At 35.7% G+C, this 13481-nt stretch overlaps 1 protein-coding gene across 2 annotated transcripts; it reads left to right on the top strand.

Moving 5' to 3' along the window:
- Positions 1-318: 318 nt before the first annotated feature.
- On the top strand, positions 319-10583 carry LOC132545304 (schlafen family member 13-like). 2 transcript variants are annotated; one of them, XM_060208980.1, is made up of 8 exons: positions 319-432; positions 1238-1436; positions 2450-3144; positions 4035-4153; positions 4694-4844; positions 5871-5984; positions 7862-8621; positions 9181-10583. In XM_060208980.1, exons 2-8 carry the CDS (start codon positions 1318-1320, stop codon positions 10037-10039), a joined length of 2817 nt encoding a protein of 938 aa, XP_060064963.1. In that variant the 5' UTR covers positions 319-432; positions 1238-1317; the 3' UTR covers positions 10040-10583. The 2 variants fall into 2 exon arrangements, with proteins under 2 accessions (XP_060064963.1, XP_060064967.1); XM_060208984.1 differs by lacking the exon at positions 319-432 and having other exon boundaries at positions 1230-1436.
- The last annotated feature ends 2898 nt before the right edge of the window (positions 10584-13481 follow it).

Raw genomic sequence — 13481 nt, 5'->3', positions numbered from 1 at the left:
AAATTGTGGAAAATCATATCCATGCCCTTCAATACTAATAGAGAACAACCTGTACATGTAACTATTAATGCCGGCCACGGAAGGTTAAATCGAAGCTCATCGGGGATAAAATAAGATCAGAGAGTCCGCCCTTACTTCATAAATGAATCAGCCTGGTCAAACTGTCACTAAAACCACGGACTTTAAGAGATCTATATTTAAGCCCAAGCTAAAACACAAGAAGCTCTCAAAAAAATATGCAACAAACTTTTCCGTAACCTAGATTATCTAGTCACCTAAGCGCTTAAGATACACCAGACGATGGCCATCTCGCAAAAGAATACTTGTATCTTGTGATCATAGATAATTTCTAGATTTGTATGCGATAAATTGGCAGAGTCCATATGGGAGTGGTTCAGATGCTGTATAAACGCAATATCTTTTAACATACATGTATGTCGTGATCAGTTTTTGGGATGGGCCTATGTCATTTTGTGGTTATTATGGTCATCTTGATCATGACTTACAAGTGTACTGTACATGTAACACATGCACCAGATTCGTCTGTCAATGCACTTATTATAAGTATGAGTGTATTAACAGACGAGGCTAGTACCTGTGTCTGTATAGCGTTACAATGGTGTCAAAGGGTGCCGTTACGTATGTACAAAGTACACTTATGTGGTTCCGCTAATATTTGGTGTCCGATTAAGAGGGAATTCGTTCGGGTTGGAGATATGTTGAAGTTCTTAGTTTATCAGTTTATCTAATACTATGAAACTCGATCTTAGAGTCGCCGACCTACATGTAAATAACATTGATATTGGTTAGATTTTAGAGTTATTTCCCTTAATGGACTCCCATTTTACGGATGTAATGTAATATATGAAATCCTAAATGACAATAAAGTCGTAGTAATGCAAATTGATAGTTTGATGAATCTTGCTTCTTTTAATTTGCCTGTTGTGATTTATAATTACATTAAAAAAGTTTTAAATGACAGACAAGATTATAGTACTCTTGTGTTCTTTATATCTATATAATATCTTTATTAAACTTATTGGTAGTTATGACTGTCTTTTCACTATTTTAGTTAGAATTTTTCAGACTAGTTTAACTTATTGGCAGATCAAACAAGTTCTACTCTTCTTTTTTTTATGGAAGTAATAATTTTTATTTGTTTATAACAGGTACATTATAATACCTGTATACATAATTCATTAAGACATGTGAGAGAGATGTATTGCTTGTTTTTTAGTTGAAAGCCTTTTGGAAAATTTAAAGAAAAGATGTCATCCTTTGACTATATAAACTAATCACTAAAGACTGCTATGTAAAATGGAGTTTGACATGGACACAGGCGATGGACTGAACAATCCTAGACACCTCAGAGACACTGAAAAAGGAAGGAGAAAGAGGAAACACAGTGGAACCTCAGCCTTGTCTGCAGAGGAAATGTGAGCTTTGTATTCATGTCCATAAACTAAACTACAAAACAATTACATACAAGAGTTAAATTTTATGAATCATCGATCATATATCACTAACAGAGTTTGTGTTTAAGTCATCAAATAATTTATAGTAGCCTAGAAAATGAAAAGCACCTAAATTGTTTTCAGGAATTTCATTGAAAATAAACAGAAGGAACTACACGATTTGATCTAATTAAAATGATCGTACTCAGAAATTCAGAAAATACAACTGCAAACCTAGGACAGTTTTTGGGAAATTTGAGTTTGTTAAATATAAACATAGTAACTCCTGTTTCAGTTGATTAAAATGTATCATATAGCTAGCTACTTGTGGGATATTAATTGATATTATAATGATAGTCCTTCATGTCTAGTTCTCTTAACCAGTTAAATTTTGTATGAAATCAAAAGGGCATTCCTGTCTCCCAGTGCATGTTTCACTACACAATAGTTATTTTAGATTGGATTTTCAGTCACTTTTGTGGTTCTGTATATTCATTATTATTTCCTGTTAAAAACACGTATCTATTGTATCAATATCAAGTAAAAAAACATGATAAACCCCAAATCTACTTGTAAACTGGCATCATCCATTTCAAATCATTAGAAAACATGCCTGACATCTGGAGATTGTGGAAGTGTTTCCATGTTTGTGCATTTTGGAGTTTTAACGAATTCCATTAATTTTTAGAGGGGTTAGTATAGGATAGGATGAAAATTAGATAGGGCTGTATCTTTATTGCCCGAACAAAGTTTTTATTTTTTTTTCTTGATTAGCACGATAACAAATCAAGCAGGGCCATCTTTATAAATGTATATGCATTTAATGCTGTTATTAAGTCATATTTTAGATGGTACATGTACAGCATAGAATATTGCATTGTTTAGTTTAGTTAAACCACAGATTGATAATACGGCTATAGACCATATGCATCTAGAACAAATACCAGTACATTAAACCTTAAGATTTATATTAAAATTCAACAATATTTTTTCAGTACAAGAAATCTGCAAAAATATGGCGAAACAGTACTTCATTGTGCAGTCCACATTTCCAAGAATATCAGAGACTCTGAAAATGGATCAGTCCTCAAGTACATATGCGCCCTACTTAACTCTGGCGGGGGTATCCTACACATGCAGAATCAGGACTATGACACCAAGGTTCAGCCAAAAGACTTGGATACATGGTGGAGTGCTATGGAAAATAAAATGGCAGACATTATATCAGGGGATGACATTTGTAATTATTTTGATATGGTAGGCAACTATGATGATAAAGATTTGTATCTGTTTGTTAAAACTGCTGAGCATCTCTGTACTTTGGACTACTACTGTAGACTGCCAACAGACACAGCTACGCATGAAGTATCATATCACTCAACCATGAAGCTTCTCAAAGCCTCTGGTGAACCAAGTGACCTATGTGATCTCCCACATATTCCAACAGAATATTGCTATGGAGAGACACATGAATTCTTAAAACAAGAGACAAAACAGATTCAGTTTAAACAATTGTCAGCTCCCAGTAGTAGAGATGGAAAATCCCTTCCTTCCAAGATAAAGTACACAGTTACCAGGTACATTTCTGCATTCGCAAACCACGAGGGTGGCCATATTTACTTTGGGATAGAAGATGTCAAGGCTGCAGTGCTTGGAGAAGAACTTTCTGAGGAGGAGCAGAAGAGGACAGGTAGGTACATAAGTTTAATTCTGTTACAGTGGTCATTACTTTTTTCTCCTTCTGGAAAAAAAACTTGTCCTTGAGTTTTCCAGGGGTTACAGCAATGCTTATGGGGCATGGCTAAGTACTATTTTCAAGTTCCCGCTTTGGTGACAGTGTGACAGAGGTAATTTTTTTATTTCAATGCCTCTGCTAGATTCCAACCCAGGACCTGTGATTGCTAGTCTGAAGCTCAACCGATCAAGCTGAAGAGAAGTTCTCTATAGCTGAGTGGTATATCAAGGCTTGTATTTTCCAGGGTTAGAAAAATTCAAGGGAGTGAAAGCATAGATCAATGAGTTGTTAGAAACTAGTGAAGAAAAAAAAATGAAATGAGTTCATTAAGTGCCATGTAAGTTACAGATATACATAAGGCAGCAAGGACAGTCAGATTACAGGAACAGGTGAGTTGCCTGGCACACTGGTATTGCAGCAAAACCTAAGTCATCATTGTAATGTGTAGCATTTCAAAAATTGTAATAAGTCATAGAGCATGGTGTTAAATAACTAAAAACGGGTGGTAAATTAATTGATGTAATGGAATATAAGTTATATATACCACTGTCCAGCCATTTCCCTGGCTAAACCTTGTACAAGAGTTTATATATTTGAAGTGTACATGGAGACCAAAATACTTAGTAATGTTAGTAATGTGACACTTACTTACAGTGTTGAAAAAATTCTGTTTAAAGAATACATCAAGGAATGAGTTAATTGATGGTGTAAAATAAGAACTTAGAAAATTTCATTACTACTACTAAATTGGAAATCGCTGTTTTAAAATGGAAATGTTTCTTGATTTTTATCAAGCATTGTTTTCTAATAATCTTTATACAGAGTCCACTTATTATTTTTTACAGTTGACCTGATGGTTGCAAAGATGCAGCCAGTTATTTGGGGCAGTACTGAATTTCAACCAATCAGAGGCAAACATTGGGATATTCAGTTTTTCCCTGTTCAGGGATCCCCAAGACCGATGGTAATCAAATAGAAATTAATCAATTTTTCACACTTGACTTTTATGTAACAGTGAAGGTAGTATTAGTGTCTTCTTTTTCTGTTCCTCTACCTGTCTTTAAGACATTCTGTCATTTTGTCCACATACTTATGTACTTGTGTAGTAGAACAAACCCTATATGACACAAGAGTAAGCTACATCCTGTGTGGGGGTTCAGAGAACAAATAACAACTCACATGTAGCATTCCATTATATTTTATTATAGAAGAATAGGAAATACAGAGTGTAGAATACATGTTGCCATATATACAATGAGCCCCTGTCATATGACAATGGTTACTGTAGGGATGTATAACTTATACCGACCAGAACAAGACACAGACCCATTCAGATGTAAGGATCAGCTTTCAGAGGCTATGCCAAGACAGCACATTACAACATAACATCCACCTCACATACAGACCACTGTATAGACTTGCTCTTTTCCTTCTGTCATAACTATTAATTGCTGTACTTCTAGCTTTTATAATAAATGTGTAAACTTTTGTCTTGTTACTTGAGGGTCGGCGAATGGTGGTTGTGGTGTCTGTGTGTAAGTTTCCTGGTGGAGTGTTCACATCAGTACCAGAGAGCTATTATGTTAATGACTACGGAGGTGTTGAGGCTTGGTCATTTAAGTTGTGGAAACAAGCACTTCTATCTTCTCACAGAGGTAAGATAATTTTTATTTTCCATGAATTTTTCTTCTCACAGAGGTATCTTTTTATCCATGTAAGATGTAAGTTTATCTTTACATTCTTTAAATTTATGAATCTTTATAAACATTACTTAGAATATATTCTTTATACATAATTATGTGTATTATTTTGATATGATATCTTATACGTGTATATAGTTTTTTTACTACGTGTTTGTAAAACACTCACAAATAGATTCCTTTTATATTTTATGAAAATGAACTCAAGATAATTTGGGTTCTGTCCCCTGGCTGAGACATACTTGAGATTTACTGGTAGTTACAACTGCCTGTTTAATGCTCAATATTTTGGTAGAGTAACCACTGGTTTGCTTATTGTCAGTATAATCTGACAGAATGTTCTACAGAGGGCTTTTGGCAGTATACTTCATTCTGATAAAACTATAATTCAGCTTCATTTCCATATTATCACTAGGAGGTTTACACAAATATATCACAACCTCCTGACATACATGGCCTCATCCCAAATGATACTGTGAGACTACATTTGAATGAGCTGTTAATAGGATGTTCAGTGATAGGAAACCAAACCAAACCTTTCCCTTTTACTTATTGTGAAGCGTTGATCAATATTTAACTGTATACTTATTGTTATCTTAGGAATGTTTTACATTTCATATACAAGTTTAAGAATAAAAACAATTTATGTCTACATTGACGCTGTTGTATATATACTTTATAGATGAGAAACTAAAAAATAACTGCCACTTATATGTAGAATGGGTAATCACAGAAATCCCGAGATAATTAAGTAGTCACAGTGTTATGTACCCATACTGTCTCATTGTTTACCTAACAACGGTAATCATATTGAGCCCCAAAATTGTACTTCAGGTACTAGATCACAGTAGTAGAAAAAATTGTTCTTGGATATTGAGAAGCCTTAATTTCCATATTTCATACTTTGTAGATGTGTGTGTATTTACTCTGTGATACAATATTTATATAAGTTCATTTACCATGAATATTATTCATTTACAGACAAACCTGAGCTACACAACAGATTTGTCAAGCTTGACTTAAATGTACCTCAGGCCCCACTGGTATTTACATTGCAACATACTGTTGAGGCCATCAGAAACAAATTGCTCCAAAGTAAGTTTTCATGTACTTTTTCCCATGGATCTCCCCTGTAACTACATATACTAGAGGGATAAAGAAACGCAGGGTGACACTATTTGCAATATCGTGTGAAAATTGGTCAAGCAACTCTCTAGGTTACAGTGCATGTGGTCCTGTATCGAATGTGGCATTATTATATTGCATAACAATGTCTTCTGGGGAAAGCACAAAATCGGAAAATCTTATGAACAGCAAAGTTGTCACACTGCTCACCATACCATTAGGTAGTCTTCATGGAGACACATCATTTTCCTATATTTTGATTAATTTCTGACAGCATTTAACAATGGCACAGCTGACAGAAGTTCAGAAGGGTCAGGCCATGGCGATGATTATGCAAGGACAAAAGCAAATACAGGTTGCTAGACATTTCAGTGTCCATATTTGCACTACAGTACATCTTGTTAGATGAGTAAGGTTAACTGGGCTTGCTGCTGACAGGCTTAGGTCTGGGCATCTGCTTGTGATGTCACAACGTCAGGACAGGTAAATTCATCTTGCGCATTCGCACACTCGGCACTTTACTGCCACTGAATCTGCCTTTCATACCATAGGTACTCATTACCATCCTATTCATGTAAAAACTGTAAGGAAACAATTGCGGGAAGTTGGTCTGCAGGCTCGTTATCTGTTTGTAGGTCTGCCTCTTACCGCTGCTTGTTGCCATCGTTGTATAGCTTAGGTGGCAGCACATGCCCCCAGGATATTCCCATTGAGGCTGTGGAGATGGGTCTTGTTTACTGATGAGTCCCAGTTCACCCTGTTTCGAGCAGATGTTCGACGATTTGTACATGATGTTGTGGAGGATGTTTTGCCAACTGTTGCATAGTAAAAATGGATAGCTTTGGGGAGGAATCTCACATGGAGTTAAATCACTACTGGTTGTGGTAGCAGGTAATTTAAGTGCTGCTAGGTATAGAGATGAGATCCTCTGACCCCAGGTTGTCCCATTATTGCAGCAAAACAACCTCACATTCAAGCAGAATAATGCTTGGCCCCATGTAGTGAGGATCTGTCGCAACTTGACAACAACAATATCCACCCACTGGACTGGTCATCATACTGCCCCAACCTTTCCCCTATTGAGTACAAGTGGCACCAGCTGGATAGACAGGGTTCAAGGATGCCTGCCTCCGCCTATTACTCTGGTACAACAGAGATCAGTCCTCTTGGAAGAATGGGCCAACATCCCAGTAAGGAGGACAAACTCCTTCATGAACTCCATGCCAAGGACAATCAGGGCTGTAGAGAGAGTGAATGGGGGATATATCCAGTATTGACTAGCCAGCTCCCACATTCAGTCCATTTGGATTTCAGATTACAGAGTTCTCTTTCAATTCCCTTCAGTTATTCATCAATCACTTACCAGATACAAATCGTTGATTTTGCTGTTTGTTCTGTATGGATTCATCTTCATTCTTACTTAAAAATATTGAACATTATTCTTGCTTAGAATCATCTTCAAAGTAAAGGCATTTCTTTATCCTTTGAATATATAAGAAATATTCAAAATGAACACTGTAATCCCTATTGTTGTATGGACAAATAATTTCCTTTTGTCAGTAATGTCAGAATTTGAATGTAGCTTTGATCTAAGAAATAGGGCTACTATTGACTTTTTTCCTGAAAATGTACATATAACTTGCTGTTTAATGACTTATAAAAGACAATGTTGAATCAATCTGAGCATAGGAGATAAAATGTTAAATTCGGAAATAACATTGAGAAAGTTTATTTTCATGTTTGAACCTTGTTCTATGACTTCGATTTTTTGAAAATATTGTTGTGAAATATATTTATATGTTACACTGAGTCTTAAATAACTTATAGTTGCAAATTTATATTTCCAGAAAGCAAGATTGAATGGATACAGCCAAGACATGCCTTGGATATTATATCTGCTGCCCATAAGAAGGAGTTTGTCCGAGATACATTAGAGCAGTACAGAGACATTGATCGGATCTGTATTGTTGTAAACTGCTGGGGTCTCCAAGTGACATTACCTCCACCGAAATGTGTTCTGTGTGATGTCTTAATCATAAGCGAGTCTCATGGGTGTCACCTCCTCACCTTCTCAGATGTTGTAAACTGTAGGACACGAGAATACGCTTCTTCAGTTGCTGCATTCCTGAAAAGCCGACTGGTTCTACATGGAGGCTGTACAGATAAATTTGGGGTTATTTGTCAAGTTATACCTGTCAAAGAAAATACTAGTCATCTATACTCGAGCTGCACAAAAAATTCTGACATTTTAGATGAAGAAGATCTTTATCCCTCACATTTCAACATGAACCCTTACAAGTTTAATAACCTTATCGGGTCTCTTATTGTTTGTATGGCAGCCTACAAACCTGTGGACTTCACTACACTGGCAGCAGGCAATAGGGAAGAGGTATTAGCCAACATGTCGTACTTTTTCCTCCTGACAAGTGACCAGTTCGACCTGTTTTGGAGCCAGCAGTTCACCAAAGAACTGTGGATACATGGGCCGCCAGGGGCAGGCAAAACAGTGGCAGCTGTTCAATTGATTCAGGAACTCCGACGAAGGGGCAGTGGACAGCAGGAAGTCCTTTACCTAGCTGAAAATGAAATGCTGTGTTCATATGTAAGGTATGGTGAAACAGAAAATAATAGACCAAGTTTTCTGGCATGAAGTAGTTGATAAGTATCATAATTGTAATATATTTTACCCAAAATTTACTGTTTTGAAGCCCAAACTAGGTATCACTGTTTCAACATTGTCAACATAATCATAATCCAAAATCCAATTTGATAAAATGAAGGCAAAATTTGGACAAAAGAAAGATTCACAGTGACACCTGAAAAAGTACAAAGAGTATAGGATGATGTGTTCTGAAAGGGTAAGCGTCTTCTGCTTCATTGACAACACCCACCATGTAAACCTTTGTCAATGCATTTGTACTTTATTAGTATTCTCCATGTCGTCAAACTTGTTTATATACATGTTTTAAAACATTTTTACCTGAATATCATTGTATTTTTTGGTGTATTTGTTTTACTGATTAAGATAGTATGATATCATTGAATATGATCATTAATTTTTAAATTACTCAATTAGGTATCTAAGAAAAAATTATTTACAGTTACCTGGAGATATGCACCAAATAATTATTATATCAAAATATTGATTAAAGAATATCATTTTCAGGTCATTCAATATTTGTGAGGTCTGCACCAGACGGGAGTTTTTGAAGAAAATCCAAACAGTGGAAAACAAGCATGGTGCCTCAAAGAAAGCTTTTAGTTGTATTAAAAATGTCATCGTGGATGAAGCACAGAACTTCAAAGCAAGAGATGGAGATTGGTATAAGTTGACCGATGAACTCGTCAATCAGGGCCAAAGCATGGACATGAAAAGCAAATTTGCTCCTGATGGGTATTTCTGGGTTTTCATGGACTATTCCCAAAAAGTTCACAAATTTGAAGCTGGCCTACCTTCAATTGTTGGTAAAAACAACTTCATGTTGAGTGAGGTTTCAAGAAATTCAAAGGAAATATTTGATTACGCTATGACTTTTATGGATCCTGAAGAAAAACAAAATGCAAACATTAAAGTTGACAGTCTTAAAAAGGTTGAATGTCTTCCAAAACTTGGTCATGGATATTGCTCTGGACACAATGTTGACATTGTGTATTGTAACTCCAGTGAAGTGAATGATACTGTCGCTAAGGTCTTGTCATCTGTTCTCGGAAAAGGTGTGGATATACAGGATGTTGCTATACTGGTTGGCAGGCGTAAGGATAAAGAAGTAATGACTCCATCTGTTAAAAGTTTTGTGGAGAGGTCAGGGATCAAAGATCCCATTACCTTGGATACTGTGAAGGGGTTTAGTGGCATGGATCGATCAACTATTATAGGAGTGAATCCACGAGTGAATGATGACCATGCAGACTTCAATAAGTACATTCTGAGTTTAGCAACACGTGCAAGAGACAGCCTCGTTATCATCACACAGTTAGAAAAAAATCAGGACAAGCTTTATACAAAAGCCTCACAAGATGTGTAAAATGCATATCTACCTGAAAGTATGATAAGTATATTTATTGATTATACAAATTTACCAACAATACATGGGCAGCATTCCATAACACAGGTGAACATTAGTGTGCTTTTTCTTATAAAATCAATAGTACCTTGCTCAATATTTTTCTATTTTATAACAAGAGATAATACCACGTATTAGAGAATGTTTACTCTCCCTCCTAGAGTTAATTCTACCCTATTGACTGTTGTTCTTATCTTTCGTTTCTATGCACATTTCGATTTTTTGAAGTCACCTGAGTATTTTGTTCAAGTTACCTATTTCCATCTGTCTTTATCTGGTATCCATACATTCTGTTTTTTGTTATTGATGATAGCAACTATAGCTTATTACAGAGAGATGAATTGACAGGTGATTGTTAAAATAAAAACCCTCATGGTCAATGTTATATAACTTACTTGTACAACAGAATAGTGCAGTGTACAAGTTTTATGTTATTTGTTGTAGAATGTTTCTGGTTAATATAAAACTTTTTAAAAATTTCTACTTGGTGCCATACTTTACTGTACATAACATGTATTTGATATAATAATTCCTTGTAATGTATTTAGATCTTTTATCATAATTTTTTTATATTACAATAAATTAGAAATTTATCTTCATGTGTCTTTCAATTACACTTAGCCTAATCACCCTATGAATTTTTGAAGTGCAAATGGACAAGATAAGTATTAAACATCAATCTTTAGGATTTGAATGAAATAATAATGAGGTCTTGGGAAAAGTACACTCAAACCTGTCGATAAAGGTCATCCAAACGGAAAAAACTAACATTTGTAGAAAAGTGACCTAAGGGAGGTTTGACTGTATACTACATAGATCTATTCATCAGGTAAAACGTGCTTGTGAACTTACCTTTTTCCTATGGTACAGCATCTGTCCGATTTTCATTATCGTCATGTTTCAGACAAGTTCTCTAGAAAAACAAAGCCAGAGAATAAATTTGACACTAGTCTTTCAAAGAATGACATCTAAAAAGTATTGGAATCATGCAAATGAATGGTTTTAGTCTTCATTAAATGTAAGAAATTAAACATGTTCAGTCAAACGTGTCAAAAGTATTCTCCTAATATGTAATAGGGTCGGTTTTTAGATAATTTTGGCCGCCGTTGTTTAGCGTCGCGTCGTTTGAATTTTCGCGTCGTCTGTTATCGTTAAGATGTATGTATATATGTTGCGTCTATATGTCCAGTTTACCTATGTGACGTAGTGTGTCTACGTATGTACAGTTATTGTCTCGTTTTCTTTCTTTGGTCTTTGTCTGTATTTGGCGGGTTTTTTAGTGGACAAAGGGGACGTTGACCAGTACGGACGTTTCAAACCTCCGTTCGACATTTGAGGCATTTGTCCCGTAAATTGTAAGTTATATTTTATATATTGCTTTGAAAGATCGATAATGGTGTTATATATCTTGTGTAACATCATTTGTAATGATGTTGATAATTATTTATCAAAATCCGCGTGTATTGTGTACGCCAATAATATCGTCGATCTTGTGTAGTTTTATGCAAAACAAATATTCAATGACCCGTACTGTTTTATTACTTATATATGCGTTTTTATTACAGTTGATCGTCTACGATCCTGATGATATTCAGGTGATTAATGAGCCCTATGTTACTTTAGGACCCTTGACCCATTGTAGGGGTAGGTTTTCACTCTGCATATTGTTTGTAGCATAACGTTCTATTAAATGCAGTTTAATAATGTATAACGTACGTGGCTATAGTGCATCGCTATATTCCTTTTTTTTATATTTACAAAGTATTACCCGTTTGTATCCATATACTACAAGCAGATATACATTGTGTATAGTAAAATCCCTTTTGAGATAATGACAGCTGTGATATGATCTATAATGTACATTATGTGTGATATTTAATGTATTGATATGTATCATAAGGGATCGTGCTTATGTGCTTTATGTGTGCTATGTTGTAGGGTCTTTATAATTAGATAAACAGAATAAACAACTGGAACCGGAACTGGTGTTCGCCCTCGTCAATCAACACCTATCAAATTTACAAATAAATAACTACATGTCTATATAGTTTTCTTATTCAAGTGAATATTACAATGTGACGGATGCTTTTAAAATCTCATGTCGTTTCCTCTGAAAAACCAGTTGTATATAGAAATTGTATTTGACATGTCATTTACTTTCTGGAACGAAGGGAAAATGAGTAGTTCTTAATTCTTGTCCTGGTTCTAATCTCTTTCAAATTCGCTTGCGACGTGTCACGAACAAGATGTTGTGTTTATCGTTAGTTTTCCGAATTACACTTTAAATTCTTAAATGATTTTAAGTGCTATGAACGCCAAACGTATTTTATTCTTTTATACAAATAAGAACATTTCAGCATATGTTCCAATTTTGAGTTTATCCTATACTTTGCAGTCAATGATCAAACCTGCGTTTAGCTTGGCATTAAACTTAATTTGATTCTAATTGTCGTAACCAAACCTAGCCGATACTTAATACATTATATATCTATGTATGACCATCTTCAACACGCATTTCAGAGTATTAATTCCACTTTCAGTTTGTTAATTGTGCTTTCCTAATTATACATTAGTATATTAGATATAACATTTTTGTTTGCTTAATCCTACAATCCAACTTTACAGCATCCCCAATAGCAAAAAGCCTAAACGGACACCCTTTGACAGACACAGAACTAAACGATAAAGGCAAGTCGTCAACAATGACTCTACAAATGAATGAAAACGTCTAGTGACCCCGGCACCAAGGAAGCTCACAAGAAACTCAAACATCACCTGCTGAAGGAATCGTAACACCAGATGACTTCGATTGATGGATCTGGAATGAAGAAATTCTGGAATCATACCAAACACCAAAAGGACGAATCAAGAACACAGTCACTCAGAGTTCGCAGACACATGATGCCCGATGTTGATTATCTCATTATGTCAGACGGCAACTAAACCTCTAAAAAACCTTCAATCCAGACAAAGCCTTCGCAACGGACAATCTTCCAGTTAGACTTTGGAAGGAAATTAGCAGCGAGCCTACACCCCTACTCCAGCAAGAAATACAGAAATCTACATACCAGCTGTGAATAGCAAGACTGTCGTAAATCGAATGTCATACCTGTCTGCAAAGTATGCGCAGTCTAATGGAACGCGTGTTGGCAAGCAGTATCATGCGACACAGAGAGGATAACATCCTACACCAGCTACTGCACAGTTTCAGGAAGAACATATCCTGTGAGACACAAATGATCGAGGTTATCGATGTTTGCGCCAGAAATCTACTGGGAGGCCTTCAAACAGCCGTGTTCATCATATATTTTGTCAAAGGTCTCGACAAAGTCAACCACAACCTCCGACAACAATATACACCAGTACGGCATCCAGGGAAAGATGATCAGCTAGATCAAAATTG

This window comes from Ylistrum balloti, unplaced genomic scaffold (assembly GCF_031769215.1).
Source record: "Ylistrum balloti isolate Yb309-2 unplaced genomic scaffold, AGI_CSIRO_Ybal_v1 Utg369840, whole genome shotgun sequence".
NCBI lineage: Eukaryota > Metazoa > Mollusca > Bivalvia > Pectinida > Pectinidae > Ylistrum > Ylistrum balloti.
Note: the sequence above shows the minus strand (reverse complement) of the source record. Positions and strands in the feature narration are given on the sequence as shown.

What these genes read in the sequence shown, in the direction of transcription:
- LOC132545304 (XM_060208980.1), top strand. Translation starts at nt 1,318, where the DNA reads ATGGAGTTTGACATGGACACAGGCGATGGACTGAACAATCCTAGACAC. An exon ending in GCCTTGTCTGCAGAGGAAAT is followed by an intron (nt 1,437 to 2,449) that starts GTGAGCTTTGTA and finishes ATATTTTTTCAG; the next exon opens with TACAAGAAATCTGCAAAAAT. An exon ending in GGAGGAGCAGAAGAGGACAG is followed by an intron (nt 3,145 to 4,034) that starts GTAGGTACATAA and finishes TATTTTTTACAG; the next exon opens with TTGACCTGATGGTTGCAAAG.